Source organism: Bemisia tabaci, chromosome 10 (genome assembly GCF_918797505.1).
Source record: "Bemisia tabaci chromosome 10, PGI_BMITA_v3".
Classification (NCBI taxonomy): Eukaryota; Metazoa; Arthropoda; class Insecta; order Hemiptera; family Aleyrodidae; genus Bemisia; species Bemisia tabaci.
Window position 1 is genome coordinate 17766553 of NC_092802.1, and position 24240 is coordinate 17790792.

Genomic DNA, 24240 nt, shown 5'->3' on the forward strand with positions numbered 1-24240 from the left:
TTACGTGAAGGTAGAGAGAAGAAAAAACGGGGTTGGGTAAAAAAATCATTAACGTGTGATCAATTTTCAAGGACAATTCTGTAATGTTACTCCTTACGATTTTTAAATAGATTAAAACGGGCGTAGTAATATCTCAAAAAATCTAAGCTCAGATTCGGATTTCTCGTGCCAAAACTGATGCGATTTTATGCATCATGGTATGTTTAGAATAAGCTGGTGAAGGTAAAGAGGTTTTAAGTGACGGTATATAAAACACTAATCGTGGTTCTCAATTTTCAAGTGAAAACAATTTCTGTAATTTTCTCCTTACGATTTGTAAAATAGATTAAAACGGCGTTAATATCACAATATTCTAAGTTCTCAGATTCGGATTTCTTTCACGTGAAGAATTGATGTGATTTCTTGTAATCATATGTTAGTAATAAGCGTGAAGGAGAAAGGTTTTTTTTTTTTTAACGACGCGTATATGATTCCATGTTCACCACTATGTCCTTTGAACTACGCGCGCAACGGCCGCGCCGCACGGTCGCCCCGCCGAACCCTTAACGGGAGGTGGCGCTTGGCGCTTATGGCGGTTCGGGTTCGTCCCGAGGAATGTCCTCACGATTAAATTCCCTTATTCTTCCTCGCTCCGCATGACCCACTGAAGGCACGTACACCATGTTGCCGACCCGTTTTGGATTCATATGCTCTGAAATCAGTATGTCTTGCGTTACGGTCTCTTTCCTTTCAAACGCTATGCTCGGGTATCGTATACATGAAAATTGTATCAATTATTTAACGAGTGAATCCGAATCTGAACTTCGAATTTTGGGTATCAACTGGCGTTTTTAGTCAGATTTTTCCAAAGGTCCGCGAAATCCTTATTTGACTGACCGTGGCTTAAAAATGCCATCTCCGGCTCCTGTTCGATGGAATTGAATTTCCTGAACTTCGGTGGTCATGGGTTAGTGGTACGATGAAAATCGCTTCGATTTTTTTACGATGGAATGGCCGAATCTGAACTTCGATGTTGGGTTTATCCACGTCCTTTTTAAGTAAAATTTTTCATACTTCAAAAATCCGAAATGTACTGTGAAGTGGCCTTACAATGGGCCATCTCGGCTCCTGTTTGATGGATTCTCCTGAAATTCTGGTGGTCTGAGGGTATGATACATGAAATTCGCATTCGTATTTTTTGAAATTTTTACCGTAGGAAGTCCGAATCTGAGCTTCGATTTTTGAGGATCACGCGTTTTTAAATCAAATAACAAAAATCCTGCTCAAAACTCAAAAAATTCAGATATTCGTAAATCCCAGACTGGCTTTCTTTAAAATGCTATCTGTTGTGGCCCCTCGTTCGATGGGATTTTTCTGAAATTTCGGTGTCAGGAGGTATTTTTTGACGAGAAACTCGGAATTTTTTTAGTCCATTTGGTTTAAAAATTCCTCAAATTCAAGAGTGGCGGAGCGGCTGGGGCTAACGATAATGCTATCTCGCCTTTTCTGTTTTTGTTCGAGTCTTGTTGAAACCGCGGTATCACACGGTAGTTTTTCAACTGAAAAACTCGAATTTTTTTAGTCGATTTATGAAAATACTCAACATCCAAGGATGGCGGAGGTGGCCTAAAACATGCTATGTCGGCTCGCTGTTCGGATGGATTTTATTGGTCGCCCGCCTTACTACATGGCCTACTCTTGTATGTTCTGGTACAGCCGCAAAATTTAGGGTCAAGGGTGCTGCCTGACCCGTCTATATCGACGCAGGTGGAGTTTTTGTCCTAAAAATTTACCTTTAGGACGGCAATTCTCCTTTATATTTTGTCTATGGTTTTTTTGCCCTCCCCCCCCCTTTCTCGCGGACATCTCTTTTCTCACTTTTTCCTTCGCCGTCCTTTTTTCCTTCCATTTTTCCCCCTTCCTTCTTCCTTGTTTTCAACTGGCCCACTTGCCCAACCTTGTTTCCATTTTCCTTTTCTGTTCCCCTTGTCCTTTTCTTCCCATTTTTTTTCCTTTTCCTTTCCCCCCTTTTTCCCTCTCATCTTGCTTTTTCGTGGGCGCCGGCCCCCAACGGCTGGCGCCCGTGTGCTGCGCCGCACCGGCCCCATGCAGCAACGCCCTTAGTCCGGGCCTGAGGGGTGCAGCTAGGACTCTACACACTGGAGACTTTTTTTCCATTTGTTTATCTTGGATAGGGCAATATTCTTACACGTATTAGGCATAATGAAAGTGTTTTAGTGAGGCTTTTTTGGTTTCATGCGTGCGCTGTATGTAAAGTATTCAACAGAGACGTTTTTCATCTCCTACAACTCTTCGTTCAACTCCAAGCACTCATTCTCATAGAGAGAAAACGCATAATGTTTTCCGCCACTTTTATTCCACTTGTTTATAGACCCTTTGCTCTCCCAGCACAGAGAATAAGTTCGTAATAATATCATTTCCCTTCCTCATTCACCGGGATAAAGGGATGAGCTGAATGGTTTTGAGTTCTTTTTTTAATTGGTTAGTTTATCGTTCCTCTTCGCTCCCTCCATATTCCCAATAAGGCATACCGTTGCAACGGAAAAAGGAGTTCAGTACGGGCCAACTTACTTTCGCGCTCGTGTGCTGTGCTGTGCTGATGCCGCGTTGCCTCTGAGGAGCGCCTTTCAAAGTACAGGCTTTTTCCAGCAAAAAGTTCATTGCTCTTAACGCACCATCTTCCCTTCCAGTGCAGTGGCGGCGTTGTGATATACGCCTTAAATTGCCGTAGATTGAGTGAGTATTACAACGGCTGCCGGGTTTGTGCCGAGGCATTAAACAATTTCGGATGGGAGAAACCAGCACTTACGATATCGATTTCACAGCGCTGAGGGTCCTTCGCAGCTCATGATTGCGTGAACTCAGTGGCCAAATAACCAGCAATTAGAGTCGCGACAGATTTGTTATGCGTTATTAGGCCGAGCGTGAAAGGCTTCATTGGTCCAGATATTTTTTTAACATAACGCTACTGAAAATTTGCGCAGCTGTTCACAGCCTTCGAGGCGGAAGATGGCGGGTGCAATAACTGAGGAAAGTTGCGTGACGAAGGAAGCTGGGGGACTAGGAAAAATATTTTGTTATAAAATCATTTTAAAAACTTCCCGTTTAATTGTTAAAATAAATGAGCAAAGGCGTGGCCTGACCATTTTACAACCAAGCCATGGTTCGTAAAATTGATCATGTGTTACAAATTACGAATATTTAAACAAACTAATTTATCTCATATACTAATAATTTTTTGGTTGTTGTCATGTCAATTATCATAATAAATGTATATCCTTCGCTGAAAAGGTCTGATTCCCCCACAATTTCAATGATATATCCTTATATTATACTCCATTCCCAACGTTTGTAAAAGAGAACAATGTTTGGGCCAAAATGAGCCATCGACATGTACTGTACTTTTCCTTATCGTTGTGCTTTCTATCATATTACTCTGTGCAGTTACGTATGAGATCTAGGGCCAAGTAGCTATTTCATCAGAGTTCCAAAGGCGCTAAACTATAACCGAAAACACCCTCCCCCCTGCCCATATACCCCCTGCCGTCCCCCCCTTCCCTTCCCCTGCCGCCACCACGGGGACCCCCGTCCGCCCCTCCTCCGCCACGCCCTCAACTACCCCCTGCGATCGCGCGTCTCGTCGCCTCTCCAGAAGGTCGGATGGGTTCCGAGTCACTGGTCCCCCCTCCGTCCCTCCCTCCGTTGGCCTGTCTGGGCGTGCCCTCGCGGGCGGCACCGGGTCCTAGACTACCCCCCGCCCTCCAGGGGTCTGCGTGCACAGTCCGCGTCCCCCCGCCCTCTCTTCCCTACCCCCCGAGGCATCGCCCTCGCCACCCCCCGTGCCCGGCCGCTACCCGGTCCCCCTCGGTGCTGGTGGACGCCGCTCCTCGCGTCACCCTGCCCTTCTCCCTAACCCCCCTGCCCAGCGTCGCGTGGTTCCCTATACCCCACTCCGTGCCTCTTGCTGCCGGCCCGACGGTGTCGGTGTTGTGGCGCAGTGCTGCCGCGCACCCCCTCCCCGGCGCTGCTTTGACTCCTCACCGCCCTCCGTGCGTCCTCTCTTCTTTCTGCCCACTCCGCCTGCCCCCTGCTGGGGCCCTCTACGTCCCCGCCCTCCCCCCGACCTCGACTTCCCGCCCACGCGGCGGCGTTCCCAAGTGCCCTAGGGCGCTTTACGCATCGCGCCGTCAACTCTCGTACCTCGCCCGTCCCTCCTCCCCCGTCCTTCTCTGCCCGGTTTCTGACAACGCCCCCCCCCTCACTGCGCCCCTCCGAGGTCCTTGCCCCTGGGGTCCTACCTCCGGCCGCCCCCTCCCCACCCCTCCGCCTGAGTTCCTCGTAAGATCTTGCACCCTCGCTCCTCGTTTGCCCCTCCGTCGCCCTGCCCCCCCGACCGGCCTGGTACCTGGGAGCTCCCGAATGTTCACGCGGCGCTCCCCGTCGCCTCGGCCCGCTGAAACTACCCCCACCGCCCTCTGCCGTCGGCGGTCCCCGTTCCACTCCAGGCACTCCGTGTTGACCTGCTCCTCCTCCTGGTCGAGCCTCGTGCTTACTCCTGCGCCGCCTGGCCCTGCGCCTGCTCAGGCTCCTCTGCGACCCGCCCGTGCCCCCCTGCGTGGGGCCGCGGGCGTTGGCGCTACCCCCCGGTTCGCGCGGATTCGCACCGGACTCCGTCGGCCCCGCTCCGTCCGATCCCGCCGTCCCCCCCCGGCGTGCCTCCCGTCCGGGCCTCTCCTCTCCGCGGGGGTCTCCGTCCCGACCTCGCCCCCCCTGGCCCCGGATCCAGTTGGCCGTCCCCCGTCGTAGCCCCCTGGCAGCCCCGTTTCCTGGGCCGGCCCCACCACTAGCAGTCCGTCCGCCGCCCTCAGCTTCGCCGTGGCCTGGCCCCGCTCCAGCCGCCACGCCTATTGGCCCCGGTCCCCATCGTGTCGGCCCCCCTCCGGGTGCTCACGGTCCGGCCTACGTTGTACCCGCGGTCCGACCCGCTCGGTCGTGTGCCCCCCCGCCCCCCCCGCCGGGCTGCCGCCCCGGCTTCCCGCCTCCCGCCCGCGCGTCGGAGCTCCCGACCCTCGGGCCCTGGCCAGTGGTTCCCGCGCCGCGTCCCGCTGCGTCGTGTCCGACCTCCCGCCTGCCTCAAACCACCCCCCTCCGAACGTACGCGTCTCCTGGCCCCACCTCGCCTCCCTCCTGGGACGTGCTGTCCCGTCCGCCAGCGCCGGCGACACTGACTCGGGGGTCCGGTGCCCAGGCCCTTCCGTCTCCCTGGTCTGCGTTGAATCCCCCCCGTGGCCGCTCTGCCCGGTGCGTAGCTACCCCCGTCTCCCCCCACCCCTCTCCCGCTCGGAAACTACCCCTCGGCAGGCCCCGCGCTCTACCCCCTCCCCTCCCTCTGCCCTCCTTCTCCGCGGGGGTAGCGCGGTCCTTCGCCTTGGAGTCCGCTCCAGTCCCCTGGGTTAGGGAACCGATCGCCCGGCCTCCCGCCGGCGGGTGCTCCATTTGGCCTCCCGGTCCTACCCGGACACAGCTGCCTCGGCGCTGGCCCACCCAGTGTCCGCCCTCCTCGCCTCCCGCCCTTCTCCTCGCAGTCCACCCCTCATCGCGGCCTGTCGCGGCGACGTGGGTGACCCCCCCCCCTCCGCGCCATCCCCGTCGCCTTACCCCCCTGTCCGGTACCCCCCTCCCTCTCTCGGTCTGGCCCCTCCCCCCCCTTCGGCCGCACTCGGGCCCGGCCCCTTTTGATCCCCCCGGGTCATTCGGTCCCTCCGCCCCCTCGCGGCCCCCGTCGTCTCCGCGAAACTACCCGGCGTAAACTACCCCCCCGTGCCTGTCTCCCCCACTGCCCGCCTCCCTCCCAAACCTCCCACTCATCGAGGGCTACGACCCCCCACTAGCCCCGTCCCGCCGCCCCTCCCGGTTCGGAGCCATCCCCTCGGGACCCCCTCGGAACCGACCCCCCGGCTGGTCTGCGGGCCGCCTGGCCCGCGTCCGCCCGCACACGACCCCCGTGAGTGCCGCCTCCCCCTCGTGCCGCGGATGCGCGGGGAGCCCCGGGGCACGCCCCCTACGTAGCCGCCGACGCGTATCCCCTGCGGGTCCGGGTCCCTGGTCCCGCCCGTCCCCCCCGTCCCCCGCAGACGTCCCCCTCCCGTGCGGGCCCTGGGGGGAGCAGCCTCCTCGCCGTTGTGTTGGCCCTGGCCCAGACCGGCCCGACCCCCCCCCCCCTCCTGGCTGCCGCTGCCCTCGACTCAAACTACCCCCTCCTCTGTCTCCCTCATCCCGCTGGAGCCCCGCTGGGGAGAGGCCCTTAGTGGCTCCGGTGTCTGTCCGGGCCGGCTCGCTCCTCCTCCCCTTTCCGGCGCGGGCCCCTCCGGGTGACCTGCCTCACCCCCACCCTTCGTCTCTCTCGTTCCTCGGCCCCCCCCGCCCCTTTCCGTCCCGGCGGAGCTGGGGTCACAGGTTTTCGTCCTTCCCCCCCTTCCGCGGCCCTGTCAACCTAGCAACCTCCCCCGACGCCCCGGGTGTGCCCTGAGTCGCCTCCTCGCCCCCCCGTCCGGCGCCCGCCGCCCCTGGGGTCCCCCAACTCCCCCTCTAGAAGCGTCCCCGGGCGTCCTCCCACGATGGCGTCCGGCCCGGGGCCCGAGCGGCCCGCCTGGCGCCCTCGGCTCGACGGACCACCCCCCACCCTGCCATTCCCGGGCGGCGTCCCCTCTCGCCCACCTGTTGGCCCGGTCCCGCGTGGCCCTCCCCCCCGTTGGCCGCGGTGGGCGCTGCCGCTCTCCCCTGCCTCCGGGGTGGGCCGCAACCCCCTACACGCCCACGTCGGCTTGCTCCATCGGTCCCCGCCCCGGGGCTGCTCCCCATCTGCCCCGCGTTGGCGACGTCTTGGGGCTACCACAACCCCCGTCCTCCTCGGTCGCCGCGGGGTACACGCGCCCTCCCCCGCGAATAGTTCCTCTACCTCCGCACGCCCCGGCCCCCCCCGTCCCGTCCGCCCCCATTTCTCCTGCCCGCGCACTGTTCCCTTCGCCTCCCACCCCTCGGTTCCCCTGGTGTTCGCCCCTCCTCCCGCTCAACAACCCCCATGCGCCCCTCCGCCCTCTGCGCCCGCCCCCCTGACGGGCACCGCTCATACTGGTGCCCACGTCGCCCCCCGATCGATCACGGTTGCTCGCCCGTCTCCTCGTCCGTTCGACCTACCGCCCCGTCCCTCTCCGCAACCCTCCTCCGCTCCCCTCCTCGCCCCCTCGTTCCGGGTCCCTCCCTCCCGGGTCCCGCGTCGGGGCGGCTCCCTCCGCCCCCCAAACGAGCCCCCTGGGCCACCGCGTCTTCCCCTCTCGTGGGTCGGCCTGTGGGACCTACCCAAAACAACCCCCCTCCCCTCGACGCCGCCTCTTCACTCCGCTGCCTGTTCGGCCCTCTACCCCCCGGGTCGGGGCGCGGGGGTGCCGCCCTCCGGCGCCGCCCCCCCCGGCTGCCTCCCGTCGCCCCTCCGCCACCCCCGCCGCTCCGGAAACTACCCCCTCCCCGTCCGCGTGACCGGGGGCGCGGCGCCCTCCCGTCCGCCCGTGTCTCGGCTGGTCGCCAGTCGAGGACTACCCCCGTTGAATCTGTCCCCCCCGTGCTCTCGCTGTGCCTGCGGTCCGGCGGACCGCCCTTCACCGGTCGCCGCTCCCTCGCCGCGTGCCTGCTTCCGTCCCCCCTCCCCCTAAACTACCCCCTTGGCCTCGACCGGGGCGCCTCGTCTCCCTGACGCTGCTTCGGTCGACTGGTGCGCGACCGTCCCCCCGCGCCCCCGCTACCCCGCACCGCCCCTTGGCCGCGGACGCCCCCTCGCGCCGCCAGGCAACGTCCACTCGTCGTGACCCCGTAACGCCCCCCTCCTCAGTGGGGGGGGGGGGGGGGGGGGGGTGGGGGGGGGGGGGGGGGGGGGGGGGGGGGGGGGGGGGGGGGGGGGGGGGGGGGGGGGGGGGGGGGGGGGGGGGGGGGGGGGGGGGGGGGGGGGGGGGGGGGGGGGGGGGGGGGCCCTTCCCCGTCTGCCCCCCGCTCCTCCCCCTGCGCCCCCGGGCGGGCCCCCTGCGGCGCTCTCGCCCGTCCCCTCCGCGCGCCGTCCGGACCCGGTATCCCGTGCGTCGCATCCGCCCCGCGCTCTCTCGCTCCTCCCCCCTCCGTACCCCCGTCGCGCCCCATTTCCTTCCGCTTCCCCCCCCCTTTGCCCTTCCTCCCGGGACGTGCCGCCCGGGTGGCCGGTCCCCGTCCTAGCGACGGGCGCTCGTCGCCGTCCTGTCCCGCCCCTCCAATCTAACTACCCCCCCCACGCCCCCGGGCCTTGCCCGGAGACCGCCACGTGTCCCCGGTCGCAGGGCGGTGCAGCGCTGTCCCCTGCGTTCCGGAGCGCTGTGCACCGGCCCCTCCCTCGAAGGTTGCGCGTTGCTCCTCCTCACGGTGCAGGCCCGACCGCCTACCCGTAGCCGGTCCTAGTCCTGGCCGTGCTCGTCCCCCCTCACGCCCACGCCACGGTCTGGTCTGGTCCTCCCGCTCCCAACCCGCGACGGTCCTCGTCTCCCCCACCTGCCCCCCGCGCCTTTCCGACCCCCCTGCCTGCCCCGTCTCGTCCTCTGGTCCCGCCACTTGACGGGTGGTCTCCGCCCTTGTACCGCACCCTATTCTGCGCACTACCGGTCCCCTTCTGCCCCGTCCTCACCTGGGGCGTTCCAGTCCCCCCCCGCCCTCTCCCCCCATCGCCCGGTTCTCGGTCGTCACCCCCTCCTTTCTCGGTGCTATCGGGGGTCGCTCGCGTCTCCCGGGTCTCCCCTCCGATCCTGCCGGCATTGCTCGTCGTCCGTCTCCGCCTCCGCCGAGCCTCGACCCTCGGGCGGCATGTATAATCCGGCCCGTCTCCGCCTTCTCGTCCTCTGCGTGACGTTCCCTGCAACCGACTACGCCCTTCCGCCCCCCTCTCCCTCCGCCTCGCCGCCACCCCCCTCCCTCCGGCCCTCTCCGCGCTTGTCCCCGTCGCCCCCGTTGCCCGACGTAGGGTCCCGCCTCGTCCTCTCACCCGTCCGCTCCCCCTCCCCGTCTGCCGCCATCGCTTCGCCCTCCGTCACCTCCCCCCCCCGCCCCTTCGTCCGCGCCGTCGCCCGGCTGCGCTCCCGTCCGCCCCCGTCGGGGTGGGCTGGCCCCTCCCTGCGGGGAGTACCTCCCCCCGACCTTTGCGATACGACCCCCCCTCTACCCCTGTCAGGTCCCGGCCCCCCCTCCGCGTCCCGTTCCACGGCCGCCTCCGACGGGTGCGCGTCCTCCCCCTCGCCCGCACGCCCCGACCCCCCCCCTTTCCCGCCCCGCCATTTACAACGGGATCCGACAATGAGAGCGTGGAGTAATTCTACAAAATGGTGTTGAGACGACATTTCCGAAATCGAGCGGTAGTGTGCCTTTCCACACTTCCAATGATCATGGCGCAATCTATGGATAGAATCAATACAATTTTTGGAGGTCAAAACTTGAGGTCTATTTTATTACCTCCAAAAGCATAAGCGTTTTTCAGATGCCGCTAAGGACTAAAATATTAGGTAGGTGAGGAAATACCATGCCGAATATTGAAGAGCTAGGCCCTAAAATTATCTAAAATTTAAGAACGCTTTCACCGAGGTCTTCTCACAAACTTGAATAGTCTAATAGATTCAAGAGTAGCCATAGTTTAACAAACAATCTATTTCGGTAATTTCTCAACGATTCCCGATTCAGCCAATGAGCGCGCTGCATGCGGCCAGATCGCTGCTTGATGAGCAACGGAAACCGATGGAGTGGCGGATAAAACTCGTCCACAGCCCGAACAAAAGGAAAAAGAAGAAGACGATAAAAGTCAACTTCAAGGCATTGTGGGAATCCATGCATCGGCCCATTGAATGTATTAAAATTTTTCTATTTTCTACAATACTGTAAGTTCATGACGTCATTAAGTAAACAATTGCTGTTCGTCTGTACGCTCGTTAGCTATTCTCAAATCGCATTTTCCCGTATCTCCGACTATGAAGCGTAAAAAAGGTGTGAATTTGTAACAGTTTCGGCCCGTGTTGATGGTGGAAAAACATTCTAATTATTTCGGAAGTGCTGAAACCCTAATTAGCGTGTTTGTGCGGGTTCGTTCGTGAAATTTTGATCCAAAGGGTTTTATGTGCGTAGATCTCTATTCTGAGCCGTGTGTGGTAATGTTTTTCTTCAACATGTCTCCCAAACCCATTTCTTTTGTTGATGCCCCCTTAATTTTTTAATGAAAATATCTAACTGCTCTATTTGTAATGGACTTCAAATTAATTGGTTCACCTTGTGGGCAACATGGGCCTTATACCTTTTACAAAGCTTTCAAATATTCCAAAAATGGCAAACCTAATATCCTTGCTATAAGTGAGTTTTTCTTCGTGAAATTATGGAATGATTCGGATTTAGTGAGCATTGGTGAATTACAGTTACTGTGGGAGGATAAAACTAGTGAGCAGACACTTGCAAGTGTTCGCCTTTACATACTGCCTGAAAACACCCCGGAGGGTAGAAATTACATCCATGGAGAGGTATGTACAACCACTATTTCTTTTGTGTTTTCTTCATATGTGTGATATAGTTCCTACCTAACCTGTTTAATTGATCTAAAATTTTTAAATTTCACCCTGCCAGAATTTTATTTAGAGAAAGTTGGTAATTTGAAGTCCGCAGTCTGATTACGCATGTTTTTGGTTTTGCCTCACCAATAATTACCATCATATTGCAGCAACTATTTTTCACCATCCAGTCAACTGTGATAAACACACACATAGCTGTGATTTTTTCTGCTACCAGCACTTAAATAGTGTTATCATTGTCCAATTGCAGGTTTACACGGCCATCAGTTGTTGTTAATTGATTGTTTACAAGTTGACGACCTTGGGTACTTATTTTTATGCCGTATGACTTATTGTTTTTGTATATATTATGAATAATTCAGCAGTAATACATTCAATCTTTCCTATAAAGTGAGGTTTTGATAAGTCAATGGCTAATTTAATTTCATCAATTACTTGAGAAGGCGATCAATGTATCTCACTGGAGGGGGCATGTAAGTAGGGCTCTTTGTCTAACTTTCCACCCCCCTTACCCCTTTCTCACCCTATCATGACTCTACTTTCCTGTAAACCTTTACTCATTATGAAGTTTGTTTTTAAGAAATTCTGCTCTAAGTTTTCTATGGACGTCTGAGTATTGAATTTTTATTTCTCGAAACGATGGATACCTTTGTAAATCTCTGAATCTGTTGATTCAAACATGTACTACTTTATACTCATTAAAAGCAAATCTATGCATTATCCCTGATAACGTCACAATCTATGATGATCCAAACGCTAAATCAATAATTATAGAACGGACACTTTCATAATCATGGTATGTTTATATACACGCAACATTCTTTATTTACAACCACATCAGAAATTTTGTTACTCTCTAACACTAACCCTCACGACTTTAACCTGCCAAAAATTCCTCTGAGCTTTGTTATACAAGAAAAACTTCATTGTCGCACATCTTTGCAATTTAGTAGGTACTCCAAATGCAATGACGATGTTTACGGCTAAAACCTTGACTTGACTTGAGGATATGTCAACAAAATTGCTCTTAAGCTTTTTCATGTTAAGTTCTACTCATTTTCATATTATTGACTGTTTAAGTAGAAAATGTGGAGAGAGCGGAGGGAAGTTATTGAAATTACTTATCACTAATCAGACTGAAATATAGGGAAGCTTTTATTAATAATTGCTTGTATTGGAGATGATTGTTGCATCAATTATTGGGTTCAACTACTGCCCTGTATTTGCAAGTAATAAGTATTTTAAAAAATCAGTACAACATTGTGATTGGGTGCAAAGAATCTGCAAAACCACTCCCTGAAGCCTCAAACTAGTAATTTTACTATTTTTGCTAGGATGACGTAAGTTCATAGTGACCTTTTGATATGACTAAAAGTATTTTCCGCGGCCACTGACTGCTAGATCTAACTCTCCTTTGTGTAGGTTTAGAACTGCCGTGATGATGAGCGAGCTTGCAGTTTCTCTAAAGATCATTTCTCTCAAGTATTCTTTCATGAATTGATGGACTTTTTTTGATGAATAGGTAATAGTGTTTTAGACTTGAAGATAGGCGTACAAATTGTAATGGCAATTACTTAAGTTTTGAATCGTTTTCACATTGAGATCGGTAAGAAATTCCGAGTAACATTTCCATTTCAACAACTTTACTTAAATGTTTTGAGTTTTATAATCAAGTAATTTATTTTACTTTTGGTCAAGGTTGTTGATATCTGTGTCGGTTATTCTTGGAGCAGAGCCATTTCACATGAAATCTATGCAAAATTTGCTGAACATTTTTACTTACCTATCTTCCCCCCTATATTTTGCAATATTTTGACCTACTGATACCAAATAAGTGTATCAAATACAAGTTCTGATAATTTTTGTTTGAAGTTGGTTTCCAAACATACTTTTTGCTCCTCAATTACTAATAAAGCTCCGAGTCAAGTGGTTTTTTTCCTCTTTTTTTGCCTTTTTCTTTCATTATTTAGTGCAAGCAAAAAAAAACTTTGTAAAATGCAAAAGAAAAGAAGGAGAAGTAGGTAGTTACATCAAGTAATCAGTCTTTTCTCCATAGAGCACGACCTGTCCTGTTGGAAAAATATATTTTTATGTGATCGGAAGAATTTTGCTAGGTGAACTGTCAAGTGAACCAATGATAATATTTAGTCCCATTGTTGGTAGTATTTCAAATAAAAAATTAAAAATGGCCGAGGAAGTCAGTTGTGATTTTTTTTTAATATTATTATTGGTGCTTATGTTAACAACAATCTACAAGGAATATGTATTCAGTTGACGATGTTATCCCCTTCACCTATCAATGCATTTTTAAAGACACCTACTCAATTTTCGTTGAATCAGGCGTTCCGCATATCAACGTTATGAAAATGAAACAATTGGCAGGTTTTCCAATGCAGCCAACTTTCTCTTGAAAATGCAAATGCAGGCTTCCTTGAATGCTCTAATTGCGGAGACATTAGTCAGGTTCATCACTACTTGTAAAGCATTCATTGTCTCTGACCTTGTTTGTGATTTGAAGATAATGACCCATTCGTGATTATCAATTCCTGCTCCCTGCTCGGCACTCGTGGATTTTCTCTAGGTACTAGGTTCGCGAGGGTTAGAGAAAACTAGGAAAAGTCAAGGAAAAAGTACAGAATATTGCCCGTAGTTAAGGACTCTTTAGATTTTCATTACTGGAACTGGTATTGAACCATGGTTTCGTTTGTTTTTGCGGATGGCGAAATTTTTCCCCTCTTACCCGGGCAGGAAATCCAGGAAAAGTCAGGGGAAATCGGGAAAATTTCTTTCACGTAAGTGCCGAATTTTTTCTTGTTAGGTATGTATTAAAGCTTCAACTTATCATCCAGCTCAATTTGTTTCTCAGGGTTGCCACAGTCAGGGAAAACCGAGATATTTCAAGGAATTTTAAAAAGTTAGGGAAAACCTGGAAATTTTAGGGAAAAATTGTTGGGTCATACATTTATTTGCTGTCTGGAACGGATTCGACGTTTCGATAAACACATTTTGCCTGAAAACTATTTCTAATAATGTCTTGTCAACCATCTGGTATACCTTCAATTGTCAGGGAATTTCACCAAAATATGTCATCTCATCATCATCATGAGGGAATCTCATCTTCTAAATCCTGTGGCAACCCGAGTTTGTGTACTTCTTAAAATGATTAAGGGTAATTTAATTATTTTTAATGATAAGGGTTTTTTAATAAGTAATGGATGAGTAAGGGTATTCTCCCTCAAGTGGTCAGGAATAACTCGGAAAAGTCAAGGAAATTCAGTCTTGACCTTCTGTGGCCTCTCGCGCCTTCAATATTATGCCTAAAGCCTGGGAAATCCGGGAGTTGTCAGGATTAGCAAGGGATAAAAATGTCCCGGAAAATCGGAGAATTTGCGTCAAAGAACATATGCGCCTTTTCTTTCCGCTTGGAGATCATATCTCACTCTATTTTATTTTATTTATTTCTCTACAATATAAAATAACAAGAGTAGCCCATGCTTCAGGCGCGAAGCTGTCAGGGGGCTAAGCCGCGGGTTATTTTATAATTTGGTGGTCCCCTTGATTGTGCCTTTAAATTATGAGACCCATGTTGATGAAAACATTTATGTTTTCTCCCCTAACGCTGGCATACTTAAAGTGCAGTTTTTCCAGAAGAATATGAAGGAAAAAGATAGGAAACCTCGAGATTTTCCCTGGACCTTTCATCTAGGAAATCGAGAAATAGCAGGAAAAGAATCAAGAATTCTAGACGAAATTATGTTCTTTTGAATTTCCGAGAAATCTATCGAATAGTCAGAATGATGCGGCGATTATTGAAATTTCTTGTTCGTCGGGACGACATAGATGATACATAGGTTAAAAGGCGGAGCGTGATTGGTCGGCTATGTCTTATCGCTGCTTTGTCGTGCCTTTGTCAGGTGGAATGATCGACATACTGTCGGAAACTTAAGAGGTGCCGTTAGCTTGTCGATCATTCCACCTGACAAAGGCACGACAAAGCAGCGATAAGACATAGCCGACCAATCACGCTCCGCCTTTTAACCTATGTCATCTATGTCGTCCCGACAAACAAGAAATTTCAATAATCGCCCCGCTCAGGGAAATATGGCAAGCAATGATTTTGCGGCTAAACCAAAAAAAGGTAGGAAATTTAAGTACACCTAGGGAAAGAATCAAGAATTTTAGACGAAATTATGTTCTCTTAAATTTCCGAGAAATCTATCAAATAGTCAGGATGACGTCAGGGAAATTTGGCGACCGTAGGCAATGATTTTGGGGTTAAAGCAAAAAAAGGCAGGAAATTTAAGTATACCTAGGGAGGGTTGATAGGGTAACTGGTTGTTGTACCCTCGCCAGTTGTTAGGGTAACGTTGAAGAATTTTAGCGTTCGACGTGTTGGTTTATCCAATAAAATATCCCGGAATTTCCTCACATGAGCCTCGGGAAAAGTCAGAGAAAATCCCCAGTCAAAAAACCGTGTCATTGCAGATTCATGGTTTCAGCATACGATTAGTGCAAGCTTTTTTAATCTACGCAGGCTTCGACCAAAGAGAGCATGCGTGTAGGTGTGGGTTTGTTGAACGTACCCTCTCAACCTCCCCTTCCTGCCTTAGCCCGCATTTTTATAAATAGTAACGAAGGAACCCTGTGCTCGCAGTGAAGGAACCGTAAATTTCTAATTATCCTGATGAAACTAGTAACAGCCTGTATCTTAGCCGTGGGTCAGTAGCATGCCAAGTCGGAACAAAAAGGAGAATTTTACGCGTGGAATAGGTCACTTATTTTTACTCCTCAGATCTGGCACCGTTGTTTCCAGTTCATCAGTTTTTCCGCGGAATGCTGTAAAATCGTGTATTCACCGGAAAGTCCACTCTGTATTTAATTTGAAGGGAGAGGTTTTCCCCCACCTCGAAGGTAAACTTTTGGCGTCTCAACACCAAGTGTAGAGTCTGCACTTTTTTGTTTCAAAATAGATGTGGTATTGCGTCATAATGGTCATTCTGCGGGTCCGCAAAATGGCGGTGTGGTGTCCAGATCAGTTTCGCCTAAATTTACCTCAAGAGCGCCCTTTCGGATCAGCCGAGGTCAGATGGTACCCCCCCCCCCTCTCAAATCCTGTGCAACTTTTTAGGGGAACATACGCTTCAAAAAGTAATTTCACACTGGAAAACGAAAGCTCCTCTTCAAATCGAGTCCGAAAATAGTAAAGTTTCTTCTGGCGGTCAGACTTACGGCAACTGAGCAATGGAGTCGTTTAACGGCCGTAAAAATATGTTTCTCGCCGTGTTGTGACGTTATCCTAAAATTCTAATATTAATGGAATGCTATCTATAGATTAAGTAAATTCTTACGAACTCCTATTGTAATTTAAAAAGAGAACGGCAAAAGTATCAATCGTTTATCGATGTTTTACATCTGTCAGTTATTGCATTCTTGTTTATCAAGCTCGTATGTAGTTTTGCGACTTTGAATCTGTTTGAATCTGTAGAAGTAACATTAAGATGTAAAACGAATTTTTCCACCTTCAAGTTGTGCAATAATCTCGTATTTTTTTTTTCTTGCACGTAGAATATGAACTTGAAAATTTTAAAAAGGATATTTTTACCCCCGAAAACTTTGCTAGACGCTCAGCACAGCGTCCGACAATAAGGAGTGTGAAAAGTACAAACATAAAACAGTAAATACATTCAAGTAAAGAAATGCCCGTACCTAGGTACCAAGGAGGGCACATAAATGCTTAAAAAAATTGTAAAAATAATAATTAGAAAAATTCAACATAATAGATAGATGTAATAATACAAGAATATAAAATAAACCACCAAGAATATGAAAATAGGTAATTTTAGACAAAGCTGAAATAAATTATAAAAACTTACATAAGTAATTTTAGCTTTTAAAAATTAAAAAAAAAGTATTTAAATAATCTGAAAATGTCAAAAAAGTTATGCAAGATGGTGTAAAAAAGATTTTTGAAACCAAACATATACCTAGTTATGAAATTTCGAATCATAAACAAATATCATAGGTAAGTTTTTAAAGTAGGTAACTGAGGAATGAAAATACCAAAATAAGGTGGAGAAATGGTGCTGGGTCCACACCATTTCGCGGGGAAACAAAGCCAAGAAATTCCAAAAATTAAAAGTAGATTCAAAATAATTTATTCATAATTTTAATTCTTGGAATTTCTTGGCTTTGTTTCCCCGCGAAATGGTGTGGACCCAGCACCATTTTCTCCACCTTGTTACCTACACTTCTGGCCACTTCTTCGGGTTTTTTTTTTTTTTTTTTTTTTTTTTTTTTTTTTTTTTTTATTTATTTATTTACTTAAACAAGTATACAACGTGTTAATTTTTTTTTTTTTTTTTTTTTTTTTTTTTTTTTAATAAATACATTTTTAGGTAAGTAGACAATACAAGTTTATTGGAGGGGGAGTGTCTTCCCTTCATTATTTCGAATTTTGACGGAACTCTTCCACGAGTCGCGTTGCCGCAGCCGTTTTGAACGGTTCGCCCATCCGGCACCTCCGTCCTCCACTCCATGCCATAATCTTCCCCTCTCTCTTTGCCCCCCCCTCCCCCCGGCCGAGCCACAACAGCCGACCGTGACTCTCCCGCCCTCCTCCCCTCCACGATCACCAACCCCGTCCGGCCATGAATAGTTTCCTCCCAATTTATTGTTTGCTTTATCTCACGTTCAACTGGCGCTCTCTCTCTCTGTTGTGTCATCTCGCTCACTATCGATTCTCTTTCGCACCTTTTCCAGCATCCTCTCGCTGATCACCTGATCACTGATCGATCCCATCCGATTTATTTGTGGACCCACATTACGGAGCGAGCTTTGGTTTTAAAAACTTTATTAAGGGTGGTTTGCGTGGTGGTACCTAATGATTCGGCCGCCATCTTAATCAATACTTCAGAGCACTGCCGTGCTTAGGAAGAACGCCGTAAGAGCCATTAGCCATTGCCAAATTTAATTGGGCAATTTATAAGTACAAGAGAACGTTTATGCGGCCTCCTTTGTAAAATTTAAGAACTTGCTTCGCACTATGCTGAAAATTCACTGAAATTTGCACAAAAATCCGCAAAACCGTTTTCATGTAAAAACTTAAAATGCCCAAGTAGGTAATAAAATTTGCCACGGATGGAGAATTTGCACGAAATTTTTTTATTGCTTCATCTGAAAGAGCTTAATGAGCTGATTTCACAGTATTTTTTATACTTTTTTTATGATAAGGGAAATAGTATAAAAATAGATTTAAAAGTGAAAAAATGCACCGCCTAGTGACGTCATCTGGTGGCATTTCCCATTTAAACACATGTATTTTAGCAGATTAGATCATTTTGTCATATCTTCTCCAATAATTGTTCAATTTATGAACCAAGGGTATCCTCGTGTTCAGTTCACTCATTAGTTTCCACTTAAACACGAAGTTCATCATCTTTCAGACACTTGCAAATTCTCTTTTAAAACGCCTAAATAATTAAATTTGGCACTATATGATGTGGATTGGTTCCTTTCTGCTGAACGCGGTATATCTATATGTAGAAATTATTACTTTTTCATGCATTCGGGTTTTCGATGGAGGAAAAGTCATGGAATTTTGTCACTTTGGTAATAAATCGCGAGGGTGAGGGAATATTCACCCTCATACTTCATTCTGAGCACTGGTCAGATTTTACCCTCGCCTCTGTGACGTCGATAAGCACCATTCGAGAAGGCACAGGGTTTAGCGCTAATTGTTTCTGACTTTGCATTGTGCATGAGATACCGTTATTCGACTTTCCCCGGTTTTACCTGCATCCTAGCCCGTGGCTCCGGCGATGTCAGGTCACTGCACCTGTTGTGTAGGCAGAGGTTTTGAAGATCGCAGACGAGAACAATATTCTGTCGTCCTAAGGAAAAACGCCGCGTAAACATTCAAACATTGCCAAACTTTCCTCTTAAAATACACATTTTCTGAAACGCTTCTGATTTTTTTTTTTGTTTTTTTTTTTTGTTTTTTTTTTAAACATTTTCAGAGAACTTTACTCGCTATTTTATCCAATGTTTTGAAAATTTCAGGTGAAATAACTATGATTTTTCTTTGAAAATAATGCTTTTCCTGGGCAGGGATCTTTAGCAACGTTTAAATTTCTGTACGGCATTCTTCCTTAGCACGGCAGAACTGATTTAAGTCTCGACTTATTAGTACAGCGCTTAAAAGTTATTAATTGTATTCTTCCATCTCTCTACTTACCACACAGACATTATTCAATATGTGTACCTATTTTATTTATAGAGTAGAGTTTTATAGATAAATTTTTAAGAGATATTGGCAACTGAAGGGAAGGCTCCTCAGTTAACAGAGAAAAAGTAAAAAATCACGAACAAAATGACGCGATATAAACTACATGAGATGCCTCTTATGGCGAATGCGCGGAGCTTAAAATAATGGGAGAGCATTCGAAGTTGGGTTCGAACCTAACATGCAACTATTTTAACTCCGCGGTGAGCCGGGTTGCATACGCTCGATATTCCGGGCGAATCTGAGATCCGCCTACAGCTTTCGCGACAGAGTATGGCTGCAATAAGAGTTTTCCTCCAGCTCTCTGTCGCACAGAATTGTAATTCGATATTAACAGAGATGCCTTCCGAACCACGAACTCGGCATTCGAATAGTGCACTGAGCTTAAAACAGTGGAAGAAGGTACGAAGTCGGATTTTGACAAATTTAGCTATTTTAACTCCACGAAGTACCGGGTTCCTTACGCTCAACGGAAACACTGATCGCACCTGTGTATACTGCCGTGCTAAGGAAAAACACCGTATGAACCTCCAGGCGTTACCAAATTTCCCCTAGCAAATCATTTTCAGGAAATTTTTCGAATATTTTTCTGCCAATTTCTCAGATAATTTTGTTAGTAATTTGATCTAAAGTGTCTGAAAATTTCAAGGAAAAATATTCACGATTTTCCTCCAAAATGAACAGTTTATCGTTGGAAATTTGGCAACGCTCGAATGTTCATACGGCGTTCCTCCTTAGCACGGCAATACACCTTATCGCGAGATCTGTATCCGCACATCGCGAGCGCGCGTAGACTGTCGTCAGATCTTAGATTCCGCCCGCAAAATCGAGTGTATGCAACCCGGCCCACCGCAGAGTTAAAATAGTTGCATGTTGGGTTTGAACCCAAGTGCGTATATCCTTCCATTGCTCATCGCGTTGGTTTGAGTTGAAGGAGCATTCTTTTATCGATGATGTATGAAAAAAGGTTCAGATTTTATCGAAATGCTGAGTCAACTATAAACATCCCTAGTTCACTCACGTGAACCGCCAACTGATAGAAGCGCACGTGACATACAGCAAATGCTAACTAACAATCCGAATGAAGACTTTATGTGAAATCAATGAATCAGATGGTGGATTATAATTCACTAACGCTTTTTACACTTCCTGTACATTAAATGAAGACACTTTATGTGAAGGAAGAGTGTTTTAAATTCAGAGGCAGAAAAGAAGACCATACTTGGAGTAAAATTTAACAAGTTAATGGTGCTGATTCCAGTTCTTCACAGTTTTTACGGAAAATAAAATACCGTTGATGTGCCCTGAATATGACATGAATTGTAAGGTGCTTCCATGCCTATCCTTGCATTTGCGTGCTCAACTGATAACACTTAATCGTGCAAATTATGATTTGCCACAATTTTTTAACGCTCACCATTCGTCGTTTTCCGCACGAAAGAACGTAACTTAATTTCAATGTCGCCAAATTTCCCATCTCGTACTGCATTTCTACGAAGGAAATCTTGGGCATTTTTTACTCAAAATTCCATTGATTTATCGTCTGATCTCATGCAAAAATAAAACAAAAAACAAAAAAAAAAATAAAAAAAAATTGGCGTAAATTTGCCAGGAACATTCTTGTGAAAATTCGACTTGTTTGAGTCAATGTTGCAACCTTGGAGTGGAGTTCCGTTCCTTTGTTCGGGATACGTTGAATTTTAGCCATCGGATTTTAATATAATTAATAGAATTTCCCTCCTTAGAGTTAGATTGTCTTCTCATCGAACGAGTCAAATTATATTGTCGTATACTGCGGTGAGCCGTGTGTCAATAATAGGGACTTCTTCAGCATTTTACCAGATCGCTTGTTACAACTTGAGACTTGAGCAGAGTTCACCGACAACTCCAAAATCCTGTGGGACGTTATCTTATCTCCACTGCAATATTCGATTTTTTTCTCTCCTCCTTTCTTTTTACTTTTCCCCTTCAATAACTTCTCGATTTGGTAATCACCGCATAACGACGACAAATTCTTTATCTATAACCACCAGTTTGACCTCTTATCGCACTGTAACGTCGTGGTAAAATAAAGAAGACATAATCATTATGCGAAAATAGGAAAAATAGTATGCCAAAACTCACTTTTTCGGTTTTTTTAAACTTTATTTTAAGGGTAGGTATTCCGGAAGTAAATGCCGAAAGTTCAAGGATTGTTCATCAGGATTTTACCGTTATTAGTTTCTTTTAGTTTTGCTACGTGAGCCAGTATATTAACTTTGTGGTACCTCCAAAATTTTAAGGTGTCGTATGAACATTTGAGCGTTGCCAAGTTTCCTTCAATAAATTGTTTATTTTTGAGGAAAGTTTTGAATATTTTTCCTAGATATTTTCAGGAACTTTCGGCGAAACTGCGAACAAAATCGCCTGAAAAATTGGAAGGAAAACATTCATAAGCTTAGTAGGAAATTGGTTTTTTTACAAATGGAAATTTGGCAACGCTTTGAGGTTCATACGGCGTTTTTCTTTAGCACGGCAGAATAGCCGTTCGTCTAGCAGAGCATACTGACCGTTCGATTGTCAAGTACTTGTGAACCTTGAAATATTCTGATGAACTTGACTCAACTAAATGAAGCTAGTATTTTATTAATTCTCTGTACTGTAGTATATGGATTTATCAACGCACGTAATAATCTATCGAATTAAAATTGAAGAGCTTTGTTTGAGTATGATCAAACATTCTAATCTGCGTGTGAATAGTCTCGATGTTCGCGCAATGTTTTGAGCTAGCCCACGAAAATATTTTGAGTAGCTGAGAACTAAAACTTGTTTCCCATCCGTCATCATTTTGATCACTTCTCCTCGCTCCATTTGCTGCGAGCGAGGCGTGTTTGTAGAACTAATTGTAAGTCTGAATTTCTAGGAAATTCAGCCTCGTTTTGTCAGCTTTTTTCGTCGACTCAAAACTTTTCTGTGAGAGAGCCAGGACTTGACGTATTTGCGTAAAATGTTTAAAAGTAAAGATATATAGTACAATATTCCTAGGCGTCTAATTTGATTACTGGCATATTTTTGAATTTCGCTCACGATTTCCACATTCAGTAAATTCAATTCGAAATAGGTCTCTAAAAAGAAAGAAAGAAAAAAAAATTATAGCTAGTCAAATTTAAAAGAAAAAGAGTCAAGTGAAGAAATGAAAATGTTCAAACCACTATTTTCTTTGACGCATAGGTAAAGATTTCAGGTAGGTTAAAAGTAAAATAAATTCAAAATTGTGTGTAAGAATAAGTTAAATTTCTCATATTAACGGACAAGAATTATTTTATTTTATTCGCGATTAAAATAGTTTTATTTCTCTGATTACCTAATATCCAATAATTTTGTCGACGTTAAAATCTCGAAGACCTATGAAACACTTGATTTTCTCCGTGATTAAAATAGTGTATTTCTCTAATTACCTAATATCCATAATTTTGTCGACATTAATATCTCGAAGACCTATAGTTGTACTTAAAGGCCTTCGAGATTCATAAATCTGTTATGTGCCTATTGTGCGTCCAAAATTAAAATAACGCAAAAAAAAAAAAAAAAAAAATTATTTTCATCCTTGTTATTATTTGAATCGACTTAAAATTAATCAAAAATTATCCCGTTGTCCGAATGTCAATATACCAAACCACGATTCAAAATTTTAGGAGACAGATGTTGAGACCATTTAAAACTTTAGGGAAGACGCGATTAAAATAATTTCGAAATCTAAAAAGGAAGCTCCATGAATAAATTGACTGGTCGTCTCCCAAGACAGAGAAGAAAGCCACATAGCTCCATCGGATCGCATATTGATGGGCTGTGGGTTTCAATTCCAAGCGCTTCCAGCAATTTCTCTCGCAACGAGTTTCGAAATCGCCCGTGGAAATAGCGATGAATTGCTAACTGCGTGGCAACGGCGGCTGATTGCATCGTTGGTTGATGTAGCGCGAAATCTATCTTATTTATTCATGACGTCATCTCGCAGATAGTGCACTTCAAAAACAACTGCGAGCCATGCGGTGAGGCAGACTTCTAACCTGACAAGGTGGATCTGCATATTTCAATCGCACCAGAAAGGAGGAAAAAAGAAAGAAAAAACAAAGCACACGAGAAAGAAATATTTTTGACAAAATGGGGGGGGGGGGGGATTTTAATTAAAATTGCATGGAATGTCAGGCAGTTCTATGAAAGAAAAAACTCGAATTTTTTAGGTGTGCTAGTTTCATTTTTCACGAACAAAGTCAGGTAGGGTTTCCAAACATTTTCCAAAATAATTCTGTTCCCCAGCCCCCTTTTAAAGTACTCATGTACATATTATTTTACTTCCTCTTTATTTTCTTTTTTTTATTCATTTATTCATTTATTTATTTATTTATTTTTGGAACTAACAGGTACCGTGGCAAACGCCCATGTACTGGTGTCAGTGAGAGATCGCGGTGCAAAAAATAACACAATGCTCCGTAAATTTTAGAAGTCTGGGGAAACACAAACGGGGGATGTCCCAGAAATAAGGTCATTTTTTTTCACCAACACTTTTTTTTTGTACATCGCGTACCGGCGATCTTTTTCACTCTCTCTCGAGCAAAAAATGAGAGAGACACTAATGAAAATGTGTTCAAACTTCATCCCTAAACCAGTCCAGAACTCGAGCATTCCGAGATTATCTTTCGCTTCTATAAAAATAATAATATAACGAAGAGTATTCGCTTCGCATCATAAACTAAAGTTTGAATTTTAAGTGTCGTGCATGAAATTGCGTTCAGCATTTGTCTTCGGGGCATTTTCCCAGGAAAAACACGAGAGGTTTTTCTCCCAGAAGAGAGGCAAGGCGTTAATCGATGACGATCGATGTTTTCCCATTCGAAGCTCCGGAAAAGACTCGATTATTGAAGTGTACCGCGATAATCGATCCTTTTTCATAGGTTTAAATGGCAGATCAATCGATCCATCGCAAACCACGCCTCGCTACTGTCAGGGAATACATTCATTTGGCAACCTTCGCGTGGACAGCCAAGTAGCAACGAACGGTCTCACTCAAAATATCGTTGTGCAAGCGTCTGCCGCACAGTAGCCGCGCTGCTGCCCGTTACATCGCTTTTCCCGTGTATTTTTAGCGAAAAATCAAGTTGAGATTCGAGTTCAACCCTAGGGAGCGTAGGCCTACATTCAGGAAGAATAGCCTCAGAACGCAATCTGTGAGAATCTATTTCTCAATTTTCAATGGAGATGTTGCATGTGTGAGGAATTTGCGATTTGACTGTTGATTTTCATGCAATAGTTGGCGAGAAACACGATGGTGCCACTGGTTTTCTCTGAAATCAACTCCCAAGCTCA

At 47.2% G+C, this 24240-nt stretch overlaps 1 protein-coding gene across 1 annotated transcript in view; it reads left to right on the forward strand.

Moving 5' to 3' along the window:
• Positions 1–9850: 9850 nt before the first annotated feature.
• The window catches only part of LOC109033380 (uncharacterized), a 68274-nt gene continuing 53884 nt past the window's right edge, over positions 9851–24240 (forward strand). Inside the window, exon 1 of the mRNA XM_019045969.2 lies at positions 9851–10568. Within this exon, the coding sequence (XP_018901514.1) occupies positions 10299–10568 (270 nt within the window). The 5' untranslated portion in view covers positions 9851–10298. The remainder of the gene's footprint in view (positions 10569–24240) is intronic.